The sequence below is a fragment of the Marmota flaviventris genome, chromosome 12, assembly GCF_047511675.1.
Source record: "Marmota flaviventris isolate mMarFla1 chromosome 12, mMarFla1.hap1, whole genome shotgun sequence".
NCBI lineage: Eukaryota > Metazoa > Chordata > Mammalia > Rodentia > Sciuridae > Marmota > Marmota flaviventris.
This window is the reverse complement of record NC_092509.1, coordinates 27,345,505-27,366,947: the sequence shown is the minus strand read 5'-3', so window position 1 is coordinate 27,366,947 and position 21,443 is coordinate 27,345,505. Positions and strand designations below refer to the sequence as shown.

Genomic DNA, 21,443 nt, shown 5'->3' with positions numbered 1-21,443 from the left:
GTTATTGTGAATTATGCAGCTCTATACATGGGTTTGCATGTATCACTGAAATAAGATGACTTTAATTCTTTATGGTAAATACTGAGGAGTGTGGTGTAGCTTCTAGGTATGGTGGTTCCAAGCCTAGTCTTTTGAGGAGCCTCCATACTGATTTCCATAGCAGTTGTTCTAATTTAGAGTCCCACAACAGTGTAAAAGTGTTTCTTTTTTCCCTACAGTCTCTTCAGCATTTTTTGTTATTTGTATTCTTGATGACTGCCATTCTGACTAGTGAGAGATGAAATCTCAGTGTAGGTTTTTTTGGTACCGAGGATTGAACTTAGGGGCACTTGACCACCAAGCCACATCCCCAGCTCCATTTTGTATTTTGTTTAGAGACAGGGTCTTACAGAGTTGCTTAGTGCCTCACTGTTGCTGAGGCTGACTTTTTTTTTTTTTTAATATTTATTTATTTATGTATCTTTTAGGTTTTTTTTTTTTTTTAGGTGGATACATAGTTTGTTTTTATGTGGTGCCGAGGATTGAACCCAGTGCCTCATGCATGCTAGGCGAGCACTCTACCACTGAACCACCACCCCAGCCCTTTGGTGTAGTTTTGATTGGCATTTCCCTAATTGCTAATGATGTTGAACATTTTTTCATGTATTTGTTGGCCATTTGTATTTCTGCTTTGAGGAGTGTTTGTTCATTCACCCATTTTTTAACTGGGTTATTTAATTTTTTGGTGTTTTGAGACCTTTATATAGTCTAGATATTAATCCTCTGTCAGAACAGTAGCTAGCAAAGATTTTCTCTCATTCTGTGGATTCTTTCTTCACATTTCTGTTTCCTTTGCTGAACAGAAGTTTTTTAATTTGATGCTGTCCCATTTATTAACTCTTGGTAATATTTCCTGAGCTTTAGGGGTCCTATTGAGAAAATCATTGCCTGTGTCTAAAAGCTGGAGTGTTGACCCTACATTTTCTTCTAAGAATCACATAGTTCTGGTCTAATTCCTAGATCTATCATCTGTTTTGAGGTTTTGTTTTGTTTTGTTTTTGTGCAGTGTAAGAGATAAGGGTCTAGCTTCATTTTCTACTTATGGATAAGCAGTTTCCCCAGAACGATTTGTTTAAAAGGTTGTCTTTTCTCCAATGTATGTTTTTGGCACCTTTGGTCAAGGATCACATGACCCTCTCTGTGTGGGTTTGTCTCTGTGTCTTCTATTCTGTACCACTGGTCTATGTGTTTCTTTTTATGCCAGTACCATGCAATTTTTGTTACTGTACCTTTGTGGTATAATTTGAAGTCAGGTATTGTGAGCTTCCAGCATTGTTTCTTTGGCTTAAAATTTCTTAGGCTGTTCTGGGTCTTTTATTTTCAAATGAATTTTAGGACTATTTTTTCTATTTCTGTGAAGAATGTCATTGGTATTTTGATGGGATTACACTGAAGCTATATTATTGCTTTTGGTAGTATTGTCATTTTAATAATATTAATTCTGCCTATCTGTGAACATGGGAGGTCTTTCCATCTTCTGAGGTTGTCTTCAATTTCTTTCTTCTGTGTTCTATTGTAGAGATCTTTCACCTCCTTGATTAGGTTTAGTCCTAGGTTCTTTTTTTTTTTTTTTTTCCTTTGAGTCAATTGTGAATGAAATTGTTTTCTTGATTTCTTTCTCAGATTCATTGTTGGTATATAGGAAAGCAATTGATTTTTATATGTTGATTTTGTAACCGGCTATTTTTCCAAATTTGTTTATTGTAAGTCTTTTGGTGGAGTTTTTTGACTCTTAGATATAGAATTATGTCATCTGCCAAGCGTGATAATTTGACTTCTTCTTTTCCTATTTTTGTGTCTTTTATTTCCTTCCCTTTCCTAATTGCTTTGGCTAGAATTTCTAGCACTGTATTAAATAGGAGTGGTGAGAGTGAACATCCTTGACACTTTTTCACTGCTGTGACTAAAGGATCTGACCAGAACAACTATAGTGGAGGAATAGTTTATTTGAGGGCTCATGGTTTCAGAGGTCTTAATCCATAGAAAGCTGGCTTTATTCCAGGGGGCTCAAGGTGAGGCTGAACATCATAGCAGGAGAGATTGGTGGAGGAAGCAGCTCGTATCACAGTGACCAGGAAGCAGAGAGAGACATTCCACTCTTCAGATACAAATATATACACCAAAGCCAGGCCCTAATTCCCACCTCCTTCAGCCATACCCTACCACTTCAGTCACCACTCAGTTAATCCCTGTCAGGGGATTAAATCACTGATTGGGTTAAGACCCTCACAATCCAATCATTTCTTCTCAGAACCTTCTTAATTGTGTCACATGCATTTTGGGGGGATACCTCACATCCAAATCATAACACTTGCCCCAGATTTTAAAGGAAATGCTTTCAGTTTTCCCCCATTTACTATGAAGCTGGCTTTGGGCTTTTCATGTATAGCCTTTATGATGTTGAGGAAAGTTCCTTCTGCCCCTAGTTTCTTTGGTGTTTGTGTCATGAATGGGTGCTAAATTTTGTTGAAGTCATTTTCTGCATCTATTGAGATTACTGAGTGATTTTTGTCCTTTATTCTGTTAATGTGATGAATTACATTTACTGATTTGCATATATTAAACCATCCTTACATCTGTGGAATAGAAATAACTTGATTGTGGTTTACTATCTTAATATGTTGCTGAACATGATTTCTTAATATTTTATTAAATATTTTTGAAACAGGAGCTGGGAAGCAGGGAGGAATAGAAACTCTAGATAGGGCAGAGGGGGTGGGAAGGGAACGGAGGGGGCATGGGGTTAGAAATGATGGTGGAATGTGATGGACATTATTATCCAAAGTACATGTATGAAGACTCGAATTGGTGTGAATATACATTGTATACAATCAGAGATATGAAAAATTGTGCTCTATATGTTTAATAAGAATTGTAATGTGTTCTCCTGTCATATATAAATAAAAATGTAATTTAAAAAATTTTGAAACTAAGTTAATCTGGAATATTGATCTCTAGTTTGCTTTCTGGGATGTATCCTTATCTGGTTTTGGTGTGACTGTGATGCTGGCTTCATAGAATGAATTTGGAAGTGTTTCATCCTTTTCAATTTCATTGAATAATTTGAGGAATATTGGCAATAATTCTTCTTTAAAAGTTTGGTATAATTCAGCTAAGAATCTGTCTGGTCCTGGGCTTTGTTTTGTTGGAAGGCTTTTTATTACTACTCGTATCTCATTACATGTTTTGGTCCATTTATGTTTTCTATGTCTTCTTGATTCAGTTTTTGCAGATCATACTTGTCTAGAAATGTATCCATTTCTCCTAGGTTTTTCAATTTATTGGAGTATAAGCTTTCAAAGTAATTTCTAATGATGTGCTGGATTTCTGAAATGTCTGTAGTCCTTCTTTTTTGTCTCTAATTTTATTAATTTGGTTTTTCCTCCCTTTTTCTTTTGGTTAGTTTGACTAACCAAACTATATTTATATATTTATATTTACAAAGATCCTTGAGATACATTATTAGATTGTTTACTTGGGCTCTTTTCTTTTTTTTTTTAGGGGTTCTTTTCTCCCAGTTTTTTTATACCTATATTTTATTTATTTATATGTGGTGCTGAGATTGAACCCAGTGCCTCACAAATGCTAATCAATTGCTCTACCACTGAGCTACAACTGCAGCCCCTATTTGAGCTCTTTTGATTTTCTTATGCAGACACTTACAGCATGGTTGCCTCAAGATGGCTCTTGCCCCAGCTCTCCATGGGAAACATGGGGCACTTTTTAACCAGTGTACAGTGCAGCTTCTGGATCAACTAAGGGCAGGCAGGTTGCTCTTCTGATCTCAGGATTTTCCATATTAAATCTGTCTCTCTCTGTTCTTCTTCCTCTGTGCTTATATCAGTGCCACTACTGCTGCTGCCACAACTGTTTTGGCTGCATTGTAGTCTTTCTTTGTTTAAATTTGGACTCAAATTTTTGAGTCTCTGAAACTCTCACTGTTCAATATTGAGTTTTAGTGAAATCCCTTTTTTTACCCACCTCACAGAGAAGTAGTACTCCTGCTGCTTGAATCCTGAGTCACAGAGCAATTAGGAATGTTGCCTTCCTCTAGCCGGTCATCTTGAATTCTTCCTTATTCTTCATTCTTACTGCAGCTCTTCATTTGGCTTTTGTTTGATTTTTGTCTTGTCCTTTCTTAAACCAAATTTAGTCGTGTGTAAATTTGTTTATCATTTAAGCTGTATAGTGGTATTGTTCAAGATCTACTGTGTTGGGGCTGGATTTCCATACACTTTCATCTTGTGACTTCTGCCATTGATTTACCTTGCTCCAATCTGGACTGATTTGACAACTTCTGTTAAACTTAGGCAGTATTTGGGTTTATAGATTATATGCATCTGAGGCTGAAAATGAAGTTGGCAGAATTCTTCACCCTCACCATTTTGCTTTTGTATGATGTCTGGGTGGGATTGGGGAAGTAATTGTCTCAAACTGTCATGTCTATACTGGACCTTCAAATGCAGTTTTAAACCTGGAAATTAACATTTCAAAATGTTTCTCTGTGTGTCTGTTTTCCAGTATTCATGTACTTGAGTGATTAGATCACTTTTCTCCAGGCTTTTAGCATCATTATATCACCTATCCCCGGTGATGTAGATTATCTTAGAAATGCAGTGATAAAAAAATTGTTGATCTACAAGGTGGATGTGGTGGCATACACTTATAATCCCAGTGACTTGGGAGGCTGAGAGAGTTGGATCACAAGCTTGAGGCCAGCATGGGCAACTTAGGGAGACCGCATCTCAAAGTAAAAAGATCTGGGGGTGTATCTCAGGTAGCACACAGGGGTTCAATCCCCATTACTGCAACAAAAACAAAAATTGTTTACATACATTTTTTCAAAGTTCATCTTTTCTTTATACTAATATCATTCTAGTTTTCTTGCACCAAAACAAAGCTTTTTTCAGCTTTTTCAATGAGAAACATCAATTTTCCTGAGGAAATAGATGAATTAGGAATAGGCTAAACTTTGCTGAGGTAACAAACCTATGAAATACTAACACTTCTAAGGGGTGATTCAAGGGTCCAGACGGCTTTCATCTCACTGCCATGGTTCCCAGGGTCAAATGGGAAGAGTGTGTGTGAACTCAGACTAGACAAGAAATGGTACTCTTAGCTCATTGATCAGGATAGCATAAATACAGGGAAACATGGAAGGAACAATGGTTAGCACTATGGCCTTTGCAGGAGAAATGCTCATAGGGATTTCTTTTCAGTCATTACAGTTTTATTTCTCTAGTTGTTAACCTTGTGAAAACAACAAAAATGTTCTTTATGGTTTCACTGGTAGGGAACAGTCTGTTGAAAGATGTATTTGTAGCTTTGTTACTCTTTACTTGCATTTTTATATTTATATGAATTTCAGTCAGTTGTATCAAATTTGTATGAGTAGATTTCCAATTTTTTAAAAATATTTATTTTTTAGTTGTAGTTGGACACAGTACCTTAATTTTATTTATCTATTTTTATGTGCTTCTGAGGATCGAGCCCAGGACTTTGCGTGTGCTAAGGCGAGCGCTCTTCTGCTGAGCCATAACCCCAAGCTTCTAGATTTCCAATTTTTATGCATTTCCTGTATTACCAGTCTTTACATTGTTTGAATAAAACTGTCTCAATCTCTTTAAAGTTCCTTTAGTCTGTGTTTTGCCTTTGTTTACAGATCCACAAGATGGAGTAATTGAGAAGAGTGTTAAACCAGATTGTGGTTCCTAGTTGACCTGTTATGTTTTCATTAATCAGAATAGCCTTTCATTTTGAAGGTCTTCTTTTGTCCTTAACCTCTAGACATCTTTCTACACTTTTTCAAAGATTTGTTCCTCAGGAAGATGGCCTGGTCCCTAGAGATACTGAAATAGATAGTAATCAAGTGCCACTAAACCTTTTGTTTGTTTCTCCTTTTCTCTGCTCCTGAATTCTTAAACCTTTCTCTATCCTTTGAATAAAAGAGATGGCTGATAGCTCACAAGAGGAGTAATAAGAGGAGCAAAGAGGGTTGCACCTAGAGCCAGTAGACTATTATGTTGTACTGGGTTAAGAGTTATTAGAGATAGCAAGTTACTCTTAGCCTTCTGGAGGTAGGATCATATTTGACCTCTATGAGGGAAAAAGGGGCACACTGGGGCTGTAGCTCAGTTGATAAAGTGCATGCACATGGCCCTGGGTTCAATCCTCAGCACCACCACCACCACCAAAAAAAAAAAAAAGGGAGGAGGGGGGAAGGGGCAAAGATATACTTTCTGTCACCTTCTTTTAGCTTCCCTCCCTTACCTAGCCTGACTAGCTACCCTTACCCATCTAGACACTTTGGGCCTCAAACAGATGAGCCTCCCTCTTTCTGTGACATTTTGTTCTCCCATACTTTCTAAAGGACATGAATCCTGTTAAGTGTTTTTATTCTTTTCTTTGGCCAGGATTTCCTTCTTTATCTGTCTACCCTCAGATGACCAGAAAATACAGTATCAAAACCAGAATGGATTATTTAATAGTTATGAAGCTCCATAGGTTGTATACAGATTGTGGTTTGAGAATCTAGCAATTTTACTTAGTTTGTATAGTTTGGTTTAGGAAATATGAAACTAGATAACTCTTTTGAGGTTCTTTACTGTTCCTTTTTTAAAACACAGCTCTATTGAGATGTAATTCACCCATTTTTTTTTTTAAAGAGAGAGAGAGAATTTTTTAATATTTATTTTTTTTTAGTTTTCGGCGGATACAACATCTTTGTTTGTATGTGGTGCTAAGGATCGAACCCGGGCCGCACGCATGCCAGGCGAGCGTGCTACCGCTTGAGCCACATCCCCAGCCCGTAATTCACCCATTTAAAGTATGCAGTTCAGTGTTCTAAATGTATATAACCATAACCATTATCTAAATAGAAACATTTTTGTACCCTTGAAAGAAACATATCCTAGCAGGTAATTCCATTCTGTTTCTTGTCTGTCCCCCACCTCCATCCCCATCTCTGACTAGCCATGAATCAGCTTTATGTCTATAGATTTGCCTATTCTGAACATTTCATATAAATGGGAATCATAAAATATGAGGCTTTTTGTGCCTGACTTTTTTCACTTATGACTAGTATTTCATTGTGTGGATATACTACTTTTTACGTATTCATTTGTCAGTTGATAAATATTTGATTGTTTTTACTTTCTGCCTCTTAGGAGTAATGATCTTGTAACTATTCACAGGCAAGTCTTTGTAGATATCTGTTTTGGGTTCTTTGGGGAATATACCTAGGGGTGGAAGTGCTGCATCATATAGTAATTCTGTGTTGAATATTTTGAGTAACTGCCAAACTGGTTTTCATAGTGATGGTATCATTTTATGTTCCCACTGGCAATAGCAATGTGTTTCTAATTTCTCTACATCCTTGTCCACACTTGTTAGTGTCCATTTTTAGATTATAGCCATCCTAGCTGGTGTGTTCAAAGTTGTGCTTTTGATGTTGTATTTCCCTAAAGGCTAGTGATGTTGTACTTTTTTCATATGCTTATCTTTGGGAAAATGTCAGTTCTAGTCTTTCCTCCTCATTTCTCTTCCTCCTTTAATTGTATTTATCTTTTTACTAATGACTTATTAATTTCTGTATATTCTGGGCACACATCCTTTATCGGATGTATAATTTGGAAATATTTTCTCTCATCTTTGTCTTTTTACTTTCTTGGAGGTATAAGTTTCAGCCCAGTTTTTAAAAAATTTGATGTAGTTCATCTTTGCAATTCTTAAATTTATGATCTGAAGCAGTGTTTTAACTTTCAGTGTATTCTTCCTTCATTAATTAAATAGTGGTAAAAAAAATATCAAAAGGCTGTCACATATTAGCTTATTAATTTAAAGGAGTTCATAGAAATAAAATCTAGAAATCTCCTTAATTAGATATTTGCATATCATTTTATAAGGAATTTGTAACAGCCATATATGCAAATATAATTGAAATTTTAAATAAAATGTTTACTTTTTTTTTAAAGAGAGAGATAAGAGAGAATTTTTTAATATTTATTTTTCAGTTTTCGGTGGAGTCAACATCTTTATTTTTATGTGGTGCTGAGGATCGAACCCAGCACCCCGCGCATGCCAGGCGAGCGTGTTACCGCTTAAGCCGCATCCCCAGCCCCAAAATGTTTTCTTCTTTAGTACACATGTCAGCTACCCAGATCAAGATACAGAACATTTCCAGCACCCCAAAGCTTTCTTACCCAAGTCATTTTTTTTTTTTGGTACTGGGTATTTGAATTCAGGGGCACTTGACCACTGAGCCATATCCCAGCCCTATTTTGTATTTTTATTAGAGACAGGGTCTCACTGAGTTGCTTAGTGCCTTGCTTTTGCTGAGGTTGACTTTGAACTCATGATCCTCCTGACTCAGCCTCCCAAGCTGCTGGGCTTATAGGCATGTGCCTCTGCGCCTGGCCAGATTTTGATTTTAATTTTTTTTTTTTTTGGTGGTTCTGGGGATTAAACCCAGGGCCTTGTGCATGCGAGGCAAACACTTTACCTACTGAACTGTATCCTCAGCCCCAGATTTTGATTTTTAAAGTCAACCAGAATCAGGGAATGTTACATAGGAATCTCTTTTTTCTTTATTTTAAGTAGATATGCCCCATTGTTTTTAGTGACTTGGAAATCGGTGGATTTAGCCAAGTGTTGGTGGTGATGTCCAGAATCTCCATAGTTGAATAATAACAGAATACCTTCAAATGTGAAATGCCACACTAGATTCTTGGACAGCTTTTTCTCATCCACCCTTTAGGAGAGTTTGCCAGCAGTTTTGTGTTGCAGTTGGATCTCCTCCATCCTGAAATCTGAAACTGAAAAAATGTTTTTTAAGTCTGTTAATATGTTATACCTACCACTTGATGGCACTGTTACATTGGGATAAGCAGTATTGTGAAAAATCAACAGTGATATTTGGTTGTTGATTTCAGAGTCAATTAACCCCATCTTTTATTTTATCTTGTCTATATAGAATCATCTATTTTGGTATTTCCTATGAAGAAAATTCTTCGTATTTTTTAATTCAGTTTTAACAATATTTTTTTTTATGATCATTTTTTCCCTGGGCATTTTTGAGCATAGAAATACAATTAATGGCTTTCAACAGTCAAATCCTTTAATTTTTAAAGATGAATAAGGCTAGATATTTTTTTTTTTTTAGAAAGCCAGTTGATTAGCAGATAAAAACCTGTAAACACCCTCCCCTCAGTAACAAAAGTGTGTACGTGTACGTGCATGTTCATGTTATTTTTGTTATTTGTGGTTAGTGAATGAGTGTTTACTAACTTGATAATAATTCACAGTTGGTAGGCTACATAAAGGTGTTGTTCAAAATTACATATAAGAGGATATGAGGGGAAAGGGAAAAATAAAAAACAAGGGAGAGAAATGAATTACCCATAGATGGGGTAGAGAGAGAAGATGGGAGGGGAGGAGAGGGGGGGATAGTAGAGGATAGGAAAGGTAGCAGAATACACCAGTCACTAGTATGGCAATATGTAAAAACGTGGATGTGTAACCGATGTGATTCTGCAATCTGTATACGGGGTAAAAATGGGAGTTCATAACCCACTTGAATCAAATGTATGAAATATGATATGTCAAGAGCTTTGTAATGTTTTGAACAACCAATAAAAAAAAATAAAGGTGTTGTTCAGAGACCTTGAAGATATAAATAAGGTTTTATTGTTGTTTAAGGGAAAAAATTCTTTGTGGTTCACTGTTAACTCTTGGTAAAAATACTCATCACTCTTTTATAGAATACAGTTTTCAAAAGAAAGATCCAACTTTATTTTCCATTTCCTTTTCAGGAAACTCAAGTGAAATCTATTTAGCTTGTTACTAGCACTGAGTAAGAATAACATGTATGTTTTATTTATAACACAAGGGAGTTTATTTTGTAAAGTAATGAGCGAGTAGTCACAGAACTTGAAGATTTAAATAGGGCTGGGTGAAATTTAGTATCAACTATCCATTTTATAGAGTATTCTGAGAAAATAAAATATCTGACTTTGCTTCCACATGACTAATTCTGAAAGAAAAACTAGGATAACTAGCTATATGCAAGGCTTTAAAGACTTAAGCTATTCTTGAGAATCCTTAATATATTTTTTAATGTTTTTATTAGTGCATTATACATAACAGTAGGGTTATTTTCTTAAACATTTAAAAAATCCCTATTAAAGCTTAAATCTCTTACCTGTGTCATTATAATTTGCTAACTGTGCTTGAACAGAGAGCACAAACTGTTTTCCTTGAAACTGGGTGGTTATAACTGCCCACCTTTCTTTGGGGTTAGGAAAAAGCTTGCAGTATATACTGGGCTAATTAGAAGGGGAAGTTTTTTAAAAATGAAGTAAAGTATAAGTAACGGATCAAGGAATAGAATAAGGAAATTACATAGTTTAAGTTTTTTTTTGTGTGTGTGTGTGTGTGTGGTGTGGGTGTGTGGATGTGTGTGTGTGTGTGTGTGTGAGAGAGAGAGAGAGAGAGTGTGGTACTAGGATTGAACCCAGGAGCACTTAACCACTGAACCACATCCCCATCCTTTTTTATTTTTTGAGACAGGTTCTCTCTAAGTTGCATTGGGCCTTGCTAAATTGCTTAGGCTGGCTTTAAACTTGCAATCCTCCTGCCTCAGCCTCTTGGGCCACTGGGATTACAGGCATGCACCACCATGCCCAGAAGTGTAAGAATTTTTGATGCCAAGTGTTATGATCTCAAACTTAGTTAAAAATAATACAGTGAAAAAAGACAACCAAATTGAAATTTTGTTTTGGAAATTTAAGAGCTGATTCTTAGAAAAATCCAAATACAGAAGCATCTAGAAAATATATTTTGAAGGGCTGGGGCTGTGGCTCAAGTGGTAGCGCGCTCGCCTGTCATGCGTGCGGCCCGGGTTCGATCCTCAGCACCACGTACAAACAAAGATGTTGTGTCCGCCGAGAACTAAAAAAATAAATAAATATTTAAAAAAAAAAAAAGAAAATATATTATGAAGAAAAACAACACTAAACTTTTAAAAGAAATGAGCAGATGATATGCTAGCCATATTTAAAAGCACTTTAAAATCTCAGTGAAATATAATTTTTTGAAAAAAGATAATGAACTTCTAGAATGGATTCAAGACAAGAATACCCCCATAGAAAAATGATTGTCAAAGAAAATATAAAAAGTTGTCAGTTAATTTCATTTTAGACTCCATAGCTTTAGGTTTATTGTTCTTTAAGTCCCATGGAGCAAGAATTTTCTTTGTTACATTGTTAGTTCCAGAGCATAGAAAAGAACACTTGACATTTAATGTGTGAAGAAATAGACAAAAATCTTAACAAAAAGGAGCAAGGAATTAAAAGTATTGACCAATCTCATTTTTGACTGTTGATAGAGAAATTATAGAACACTAGCAACTAAAATTTTAGTATATTTTAAAATAAAAATCTGGTGTGATCAAAGATTTATCTTAGGAATGGACAAATACTTTAACATGGGAAGCAATATATGTTACACCAGTTGGGAAAATACGAAGCTATATGAATATCCAATCAATTGTTTAAAAGGAACATTTGGTAAATTAGCTTTTGTTTGATAAAATACAAAATTATATAACATTTACTCTTTTTTTCTCTTTATATTTTTTATATATATTTATTTTAGTTGTAAATGGACCTTTATTTTATTTATATGTGGTGCCGAGACTCAAACCCAGGGCCTCCACATGCTAGGCAAATGCTCTACCACTGAGCCACAACCCCAGCCCCACTCTTCATATTTTTATTGATGCATAATAGTTATACATAATGATGGTATTTTTTTGTTATATTTGTATATGCAAAGAATATAACAATATTATATATATATATATTTGGCCAACATCACTCTACAGCATCTCTCTCTCCTTTCCCTCCCTGTCTCCCATCTCTGATTCCTTTCTTCTGCTTATTTTCTTTTTTTCATGAGATCCCTACCCTATCTTCTTTTCCTTTTTCTTCTCTAGCTTCCACATATAAAACATATGTCCCTTGACCTTCTCAGTTTGGCTTATTTCACTTAACATGATGCTCTCTAGTTCCATACATTTTTCTTCAAAGGACATAATTTCATTTCTCTTTTTTCCCTCCAAAATTCTTATTTTATTATTTTTTTCATTTTTCTTTATAACTGAGTGAAACTCCATTATGTATATTTACCACATTTTCTTTATCCATTTATCCATCAGTGGATACCCAGGCTGGTTCCATAGTTTGGCTACTATGAATTTTGCTGCTGTAAACATGGGCATGCATAGTATTATGATGAATTTTTTAGGACAAATACCAAGGTGTCGTATAGCTATGTCATTTATTATTATTTTTATAAAAATGAGATTGTACTTCTTTAATATGGGGAAAATATCCTAGATTAAATACTAATAACAATATACTGAATAGTGAGATATCAGAGACATTCCATTGTACAACAAATGTATGTATGGTGCCCCTACTTTGTTCCAGGCACTATTTTGAGTGCTGATAAACTGTCACCAAGAAACTTACATTCTAGTAGGGAGGAATGACAAGAGAAACATAACATTAACAATAAGTAAACACTATATTATAAAATGGCAAATTCTCTTTTTAAGAAAACAGTAGTCTAGAGGAAAGGGATTTGGAATATAAAAGGGAGAGTAGATTTGCAGATTCATTTGCAGAGTGTTCAGAATGGTTCTCATTGAGGTGACTTGTGCTGAGTGAGGGAGGATACAGTTTGGGGAAAGCATATTTCAGCCAAAGGGAAGGACCAGGCTGAGGCTCTGAGTGAGAGGATTAGTGAGGGGTTTGTGTGCAGTGAACAAGGAGAGAATAGGAAAAGAGGTATCATATCAGCCCATCAGATCGCAAAAGTACTATTTGTGGTGGAATTGGAATCTGGCCCTCCTAATTCCTTAGCACTTAGTGTCCAAGGACTTCAGCTCTTGTGTCTTTACCTGTGGTTGTAATAACAGGAAGTGGTAGAACTGAGGCGTAGGTTTAAAGCCCCATATTTGAATTTGTCAGTTGATTATGAATTAAAAAAGAATACTTTATTTGTTTTTACAATAGATATGGAAAAAAATAACCTAATATTTTAATGAAGATTTACAAATTTGAAATTAGTATAAATTCATTTGTTATGTAAGAAAATTGAATGGTCATTTGCCTCAGTCTTATTTTTTTTTCTTTTAAACATTAGCAACATCAGGGAAATCATTACATATTTATCCAAGTATCTTAGAGTAATACTATATTTTTGCAATATCATTGAGTAGTAATAATGACCCATGCTATGTACATTTTTCCTGCAAAATAAGCTTAACCTTTAATGGATAAAGCTTAAATATTTTAAATAAACGTGTAAAGTTTAACAGTATATATTCTGATTTGAAAGATTTTGAATCTTTATATAATGGTTATAGTTTTCACTGTTTCTTTGAAGAGGAATGAAATTCATTTAAAAAAATTAAGGTACCACTATATAGCTACCATATTGACTTATCTGAGATCTATTCCCTAATTTCTGAAATGATTATAATATTCACCTCAGGGTACTTAATTGGATTAACAAGTTGAATAGCACCTATAAGATGCCTGGGACTGGGCCTAGCATATTTGTAAGAACTAAAAAAAAAAAAATGATAATTTTTTTTTTTTTTTTTTTTTAAAGAGAGAGGAGAAGGAGAGAGAGAGAGAGAGAGAGAATTTATTTATTTATTTTTAGTTTTTCGGCAGACACAACATCTTTGTTTGTACGTGGTGCTGAGGATCGAACCCGGGCCGCACGCATGCCAGGCGAGCGCGCTACTGCTTGAGCCACATCCCCAGCCCAAAAATGATAATTTTTAAAGAAATTAAAACAGTCGAAGAGGAATACAAAGTTTTTGAGGATTTTAGGCATGAGTTTAATCAGCTCCCTTCCCCTTAACCCCACTTTCAAACATGTCTCCATTATTCCTTCACTGTGCCCCTTGTGTCTCAAGGTCAGTATGTTTATGCTGGAAGTTTTGCAGATATAATTCTAAGCCTTTCATGATATGTAATCTTCTGCTGTGTTGAACTTTTTTCATGCAGTATTGTATAGGGACATATTTGGGGATAATTAAGACTTGCACTTGCAGGATTATGTGTTTCTGTTCTAATTGGCTTCAGGCTGTCATAGTTTTAGCTTGTGTGTCTACAATTTGCAGTTTTTAGCTTTCTTTCTCTCTGTCAGCTATCTTGCTGCTGTCAGTGTTGTTACCTTTGTTAGTTTGTCACTGTTTCTCATCTTCAGCCTCTGATCTGTTGAGTGTTGAATTATTGAATAATCAAATTTTATAAAATAATATCTGGCAAGAAGGGAAAATTAAGGTTTAGCTTGTATGTTGATTCTGATTAGTAGGGGCTGCCTAGAGTATTGAGTTAAGCAGTATTTTGGAGCTGCATCCATGTTTGATGTGAGAGTGCTCAGACAGCAGAAGAGGTGAAACATGTGTGCCACATTTTGCCATTGATTGTCTAAATATGTCAGTGTGTGGACTTGGGGATAATTATTTTAACAACTTAGATACATTTTTGGTTCTTGGTTATGCTCTTACTTTAAACATTGAGATTTCCAAATAACTTACCCCAAGATAAATGAAGGAAATTATGGTTTGAAAGGTCTCTGCCTATTTTAGTTACCATTGGGTTTGTTTGTTACTCAGAATATATGTGATTAAGCTATGTCAAAATTTAATAATTGTTTCTTCACTTAGTGTCTCATATTTTATCAAAATTATATATGTAGTCAGTTTTCAAATGTGTGACAAGTGCACTAAATGGAAATTGTCAGATTATTAATAAACTTTCTCAAGGCTTGTTGACTTTCCAGATACTTCATCATGGCAATAAATAGGCATGTATGAATGATTATTAGTTTTTATAAACATTTAATATGTGAATATATCTGAGAAAGTTGAAATTTTAAAATGAATTTTTCCAGTATGTCTTTTCTTTTACACATATCACATATAACTTTTGCAGGTTGGACTTGCTACCATTTTATGCAAGATTGGTTGCTACATTGCATCCCTGCATGTCTGATGTAGCAGAGGATCTTTGTTCCATGCTGAGGGGGGATTTCAGATTTCATGTATGTATTTAAGTATTTATTTTGTAATATATATATGTATATATATATCCTTGTAAGTTGAGTGAGGATTTTTTAGTTTAAGACATAATTATTTTATTGGTGGTAATATTTTTGAAATTCAATAGTGGTTCAGAATTTGTAGGATTCTTAATTTTTGAATGCAAATTTATCCAGCAGTGCTCAAAATTGATAAGTGATATTTCAACTGGGAAGGGCCATTACTACCTTGTTCCCCATTGTAGGTACTGCACCTTATGCTTTTATAAATTAAAACTATTGTCTAAAGTCAAGACAGAGGCCTCATAGGTAGTCCCAGAAGAAACAGGATTGACCGAAGAGTTGGGGCATGGTGCTCCCTAGGGTGTCTCTTTAGGTGTTGGGATGTGAAGTATAAAATGTACCACAAATTCTGTGATCTTAAATGCTGCTGTCACTCGTGTTTTATTGATTCTTGCCTTAAGAATCTTTACTGTGGCTAGTGGTGAGTTCTTTAAAGAGCCCCCTGGCAGATGTCAGGGGCCTATTACCAGTCCCTTCCTTTCCTGTCCCAGGAGTCTGAAGAAATTATATGTTAGTGGTTCTCCCAAGCCCTCATTACCCAACCATCTTGTGGAAGTGATAGAATTTAAAATATAGACTTGATGGGGTAAAACTGGTACTGCTAGAGGTGACTGAAAGTTGGCATTGATAGACTTTGGAAAGACATGAAATTTTAAGTGTTTGCAATAGCTGATGGAAAAATTGTATTTACAAAATTTAGCTTTATAGTTAAGTTGCAAATAAAAACAGAAAATATTTGCTGTGCTCAGTATTCACTTTATTACACTCATTATGCACAAATCAGTAGTGTTGCTGACACTTAGGGAAGAGCAGATAATTCCTGAGATCAGGAACCTCATGATACAGTTGGGGAAACAAGGCATAAATATTCACAGAAGCAAGAGGGAAATAAAAATGTCACTCTTAAATATAATAGATATAAGGATTGCATGCTTAATTAGCAAACAAATTATGGGAGAGTAAGTGCTTTGAGTTCAGAGGAAGGAGAAAGTCTCATGAGGGGCAGAGTGATCTGTAAATCCTTCTTGCTGCAAAAATTAATTTGTTAGTATGAGCTTTGTGGTTTAAATTTTTCTGGATCAGTTTTTGCCAAAACATTTCAGATTTTCATAACTTGTATTAATATAAGCAAGGTAAGATTAAAGTGTTTAGAGAAGTTTGGAAACACTGAACACAATAAGTTAAATGGTTTTGTGTTATTCTATTGTAAAAATTCTCAAAACTTTAATAAGATGATATGCTCTGTGACTTTCCCAGAGAGATGTGAGTATGTACTCCTGTAAAGAACACACTTTGATAAATGCTGCTAGTTCAGGAACAGATACATCAGAAGTCTTATTATTCTTGTTACTATGTTTAATCCCATTGTACAGACAGGGAAATGTTTTACTAGTTGGCAGTATGAGCATGTTATGTGAGTTGTATGAATATACCTCTAAGTCAAACCCCAAATTAAACAAAGGACAAATTGCTGGACTAAGCATAATTACTGCATTTGGTAAATCAATTAAGAAAATTCTATCCACATATACTCCCTTTGCACACTGAAAATTGGGGTGGGAGTTGGGGGAATTGGCATTTTTCTTGCTACTCTTGCAGTGCTTCATTACAATAGTAACAACATGAGAGTTTTAGGAACACACTTTAGGAATCATTGTTCTCAGAGGAGAGAAGAAAAGGCACTTTTAAGGTAATTAATCACCTCTTTCTCCATCAGAATCTGTTGGTTTCTAATAGGCCATAAATATATGCATAATATGTCAAAATACACTCTACTGTCATGTATATCTAAAAAGGACAAATGAAAAAAATAGGCCATAAATATGTTCAACACTCTCCATTCTCAAACGAAAGCAAAATAACAACTGCCAAAGAAATCTCTCATGAGGTACAGTGGCACATACCTATATCCTAGTTTCTAGGGAGGTTGAGGCAGGAGGATCACAAATTGGAGGCCAGTCTTGGCAACTTTAAACTATATCAAAATTAAAAAAAACAATAAAATAAAAAAGGCTGGGAATATAGCTCAATGGGTAGGGTACCCTTGAGTTGGATCCCCAGTACTTCCAAGAAAAAAAACTTCTCTCAAACTTCTACACATGTACACTGCAGCCATCTTCTTTCTTTTCCTTCTTATTTGGATGTTTTAGAATACACTTTTCTCTACTTCTCATAAATTTGCCCTTTGATTCACCATCATAACGGCACCCTGACAGAGACTACCAACATTTTCCTAAGACTGTTAGTTGATGTTCCTACAGATTTTAAAATGCTGGACTCACCTGCTTTTTTAGGAAACCATCATTCTGGCTCCACCTCATGCTAGCATTATAACTTTGGTCAGTTTACTCAAGTTCTACACCTGATACCTTGTCTATTAAATGGGGATAATAAATATATCCTTTTAAACAATTGTTCTTAAGAGTTGAATGAGGTAATACATATACAGAATTCTTTATATGAACACAAATATCATTATAATAATTGTCCCTTTTCTACCACCCCTCTTTCTTGGTTCTTTCTTATTACTATTACTATTACTATTACTATTACTTATTAATATCTCAGTCTCCTTCGTGTTTTTTCTAGCTGAGTTTATAAATTGAGGTTTTCTTGCCTTTCTTCCTTAGCTCTCCTTTTTGATGGAAGACATTTTACTTGGGCTTCAATTAACATCTGTTTTCTAACAAACCCAAATCCCAAAATGTGTATCTTTTAGCAAAACCTCTCTCTTGGTACTTCTAGCTAAATATGTCCATCTTAAAGATGTCTTTATCTTTTACTTCCTTGAATGCGCTTCTGTATTCTCCCTATAAACATACAACCTATTTTATCCAACTGCTAAGAGCCCTCTGACTTTCAGGAGTCAGTATTCATCAAATTCCCTTACCTGCTTCTTCATAGTAAAACATCTCAAACCTAGCGTATTCTTTTCATATCTGCTGCTGCTGTGTTTCATTATCCATAGCTTGAGTTACACTAATAGCCTTATTTTAACCAGGTTTCCCTGTCACTTTTATCTAGGTCCAAAAATACTGCCTTAGTCTCATGCTTCCCCCTGCGTAAAAACCTTAGCTGATAAGTGAAGGTGGTTAACAAAACTGTGTGAAATATCTCTGGTAGTTAAAGAAATTCTGGTTAAAACATGAGTTTGCTAATTTGGCAGATTAGTCAAGGTAATAGAAATAAGAAACCAACATTCTTGTATATTTCATTTAGGTAGAATTTGAAGTGGTATTTTGGCAGTATTTTTCAAGATCCTTGGAGGAATTCATACATTTGATATCTCAACAGCTGACCTAAATAAATAATTCTGTATACCAAATAAGCTTTATTTGTATCAAAAATTCTAAAGGGGAAAAACTGATCATCTAAAAGCCCAATAGTAATTAAAAATGTGGTCAGATAAACACAGTGCTGATATGATATAAAGCCAGTTTTTTTTTTACACAAATGTTTTCATATTATAGATAAAATTTTTTTAAAGCAAGATAAAAAATCTTACATAATGAATCTATAGGTATGTTAAAATGCTTAGATAGTAGAGACTAGAAAAGAATTACATATGAATATGTTAACAGTGACTGTCTTTGGATAATGGAACTATGAGGAATATTTTTGACTTCTATTTTTTTCTGTCCTTCAAATTTTCAGTATAGGCTACTTCTTTATTGATGGAAGAGACAACTTTTATGTATAATCAAATCACCCTCAATCGTGTTTTTAATTAGTGGTCTCAACTTTTTCAATGAAACCTTTTTATTAATTAAAGTAAATTGGTCACATATCCCCAAAATAAGGATATTTATTTTAAAATTATACCACTCATTTGCAGTTGTACCAAATATTTTATGTACATCGTACAATATATAAAAGTAAATAGAGGGATTGTGGCTCAGTGGTAGAGTGCTTGCCTAGCATGTGTGAAGCACTGGATTCGATTCTCAGCATCACATACATATAAAAAAAAATGAAGGTATATTGACAACTAAAAGAATATTTATAAAAAATAAATAGAAATTTACAAAGTTAAAAGTACATAAATAGAAGTTCCAACCCCCTTCATGCACATACATATTCCTAGTAGATCAAGAATATTGTGCATTCTACTTTTCAGATCACTGGTTCACAGAATAAAAAAAGAAAATTAATTTTAAAGTTAGGTAAATTTACTTAGAGACTCAATACTCATTATATATACTTTAAATATCTTTATTTTTTATTTTACCTGGTGCTGAGGATTGAACCCCAGGGTCTGACACATGCTAGGCAAGTGCTCTACCTCTAAGCCACAACCCCTGCCCCTCATTACATATTTTTTAACACTTAGTAAGTTTTCAGAAAAGTTTATTGAATGATTGAATGCATTTAATGTAAAACAATGATCAAATTATGGAGGAGAGGAAATATCTCTTTGGTTGAGTATCTATCTGGCACTTTAAGAGAGGCCACTGGGTTCTTCCTGTAGGGAAATAGTAAATGGTAGACATAGGAAAGTCTTATTATTTATGAGTTAACAAATCGAAAGTTTTTATTAATGCCTACAGATTTATTCAGTTCTTTAAATTTCATCTATCTTTAACAAATGAGTTGCAAACAGGACTTTTGCTGTGCATGATTGATTAGTTAATAAAAATCTTACAAGAGTTATTATTGAGTGTTGTAATAGTATAGAAAAACTTACATTGTTAATTCACATTTAGTGTTTTTTGGAGGCAGGGTGGGGGGTTATCAGGAATTGAATTCAAGGCCATTCAACCGCTGAGCCACATTTCCAGCCCTATTTTAAAATTCTATGATTTTAGAATCAGGGTCTCATTGAGTTGTTTAGCGCCTCTCTTTTGCTGAGACTGGCTTTGAACTTGTGATCCTTCTGTCTCAGCCTTCCAAGCTGCTGTGATTTCAGGCCTGTGCCACCGTGCCCGGCTCTCATTTAGTTTTGCAGAAGCATTTTGACATATTTGATTATAAGACTTCAAAAAATGAGAGTGACTAATACTGAATGAGGAATTAGACTAAGTCAGTCTTGTTTTATACAGCCATTTGAAAGGCTTTCAGTTTTTATGCAAAATTACATATAAGATGGTGTGAGGGGGAAGAAAAAAGAGAGAGAGACAAAGGTGTCACAGTAGATTGGGTAGAAAGAGGGAAGGGAGAGGAGGGGGGGATAGGAAGGGCAGCAGAATACAACAGACACTAGAATGGCCCTATGTATAAACGTGGCTGTATAACCAATGTGATCCTGCAATCTGTACACGTGGAAAAATAGATTAAGATTACGTACCCCATTTGAATCAAATGTATGATATGTCAAGATCACTGTAATGTTTTGAGCACCTAATAAAAAAAATAAAAAGAAGACGAGAGAGTGGAGCTGGGGGTGTAGTTCAGAGATATAGCCTTTGCTTAGCATGTGTGTTTCGCTGGGTTCAATCCCTAATAACTGCAAAGAAAAAAGAGAGAGAAAGAAAATGAGATAATTGGTTTATAATGCTTCATTTAAAGCTTCTATAATTTTGTAGAAGCTAAAATGTTAACATCATAGAATTAGAGAGTAGAATAGTGATTACCAGAGCCTGGGAAGGGTTGTTGGGTATGGGGTATAGATGGAGAGAGGATATTTAATAGGTACAGGGGAGCAATTGGAGAGGAAGAATAACTTTTAATATTCTGTAGCACAGTAGGTTACCTAGTCAATATTTACTAAATCAATTAATTAGATTTCAAAACAGCTAATAGGGAATGGGGGTGTAGCTTAGTGATGGTGTACTTCATATATAATGGGTTCAGTCCCCACCTTCCATAAAAGAATCCTAGTAGACATTACACATTATATACATGTATTGAAGTATCACATGATTTTCCATAAATATGTAGAATTACTATTATGTCAATTAAAAATTTTAAATGTATTTTTAAAATTCCATGTTTTTTGCCATTTTTTAGGTAGCTTGTCCTTTTGTAATATTTTGTAATATTTAAAAAGAGTTAATGTAAATACTTTCGATAATATAGTATGATACGTATTTTGAAAACTATAATACTCAATAAAATTGTATGATATTTCTTAGCAGTTGTTAAAAGAGGCTGCACACCCAGAATCTTCCAAGGAGATTTGAAAAAAAAAAAAAAAAAAGTTCTAACCCTAAAGATAGAGCTTCAGAATAGAGTTTTTAAAATGCTTTCTTATGCTTTCCCATGTGTTCTCTTGATTATAAAAG

At 34.7% G+C, this 21,443-nt stretch overlaps 1 protein-coding gene across 3 annotated transcripts in view; it reads left to right on the top strand.

Annotated features, from left to right (window-relative positions):
- Window positions 1–21,443, top strand: part of Upf2 (UPF2 regulator of nonsense mediated mRNA decay) — a 115,946-nt gene that overhangs the window by 45,505 nt on the left and 48,998 nt on the right. For all 3 annotated transcript variants that reach the window (XM_027944841.3, XM_071599801.1, XM_071599802.1), the window contains one exon: window positions 15,054–15,162. In XM_027944841.3, the coding sequence (XP_027800642.1) occupies window positions 15,054–15,162 (109 nt within the window). The remainder of the gene's footprint in view (window positions 1–15,053; window positions 15,163–21,443) is intronic.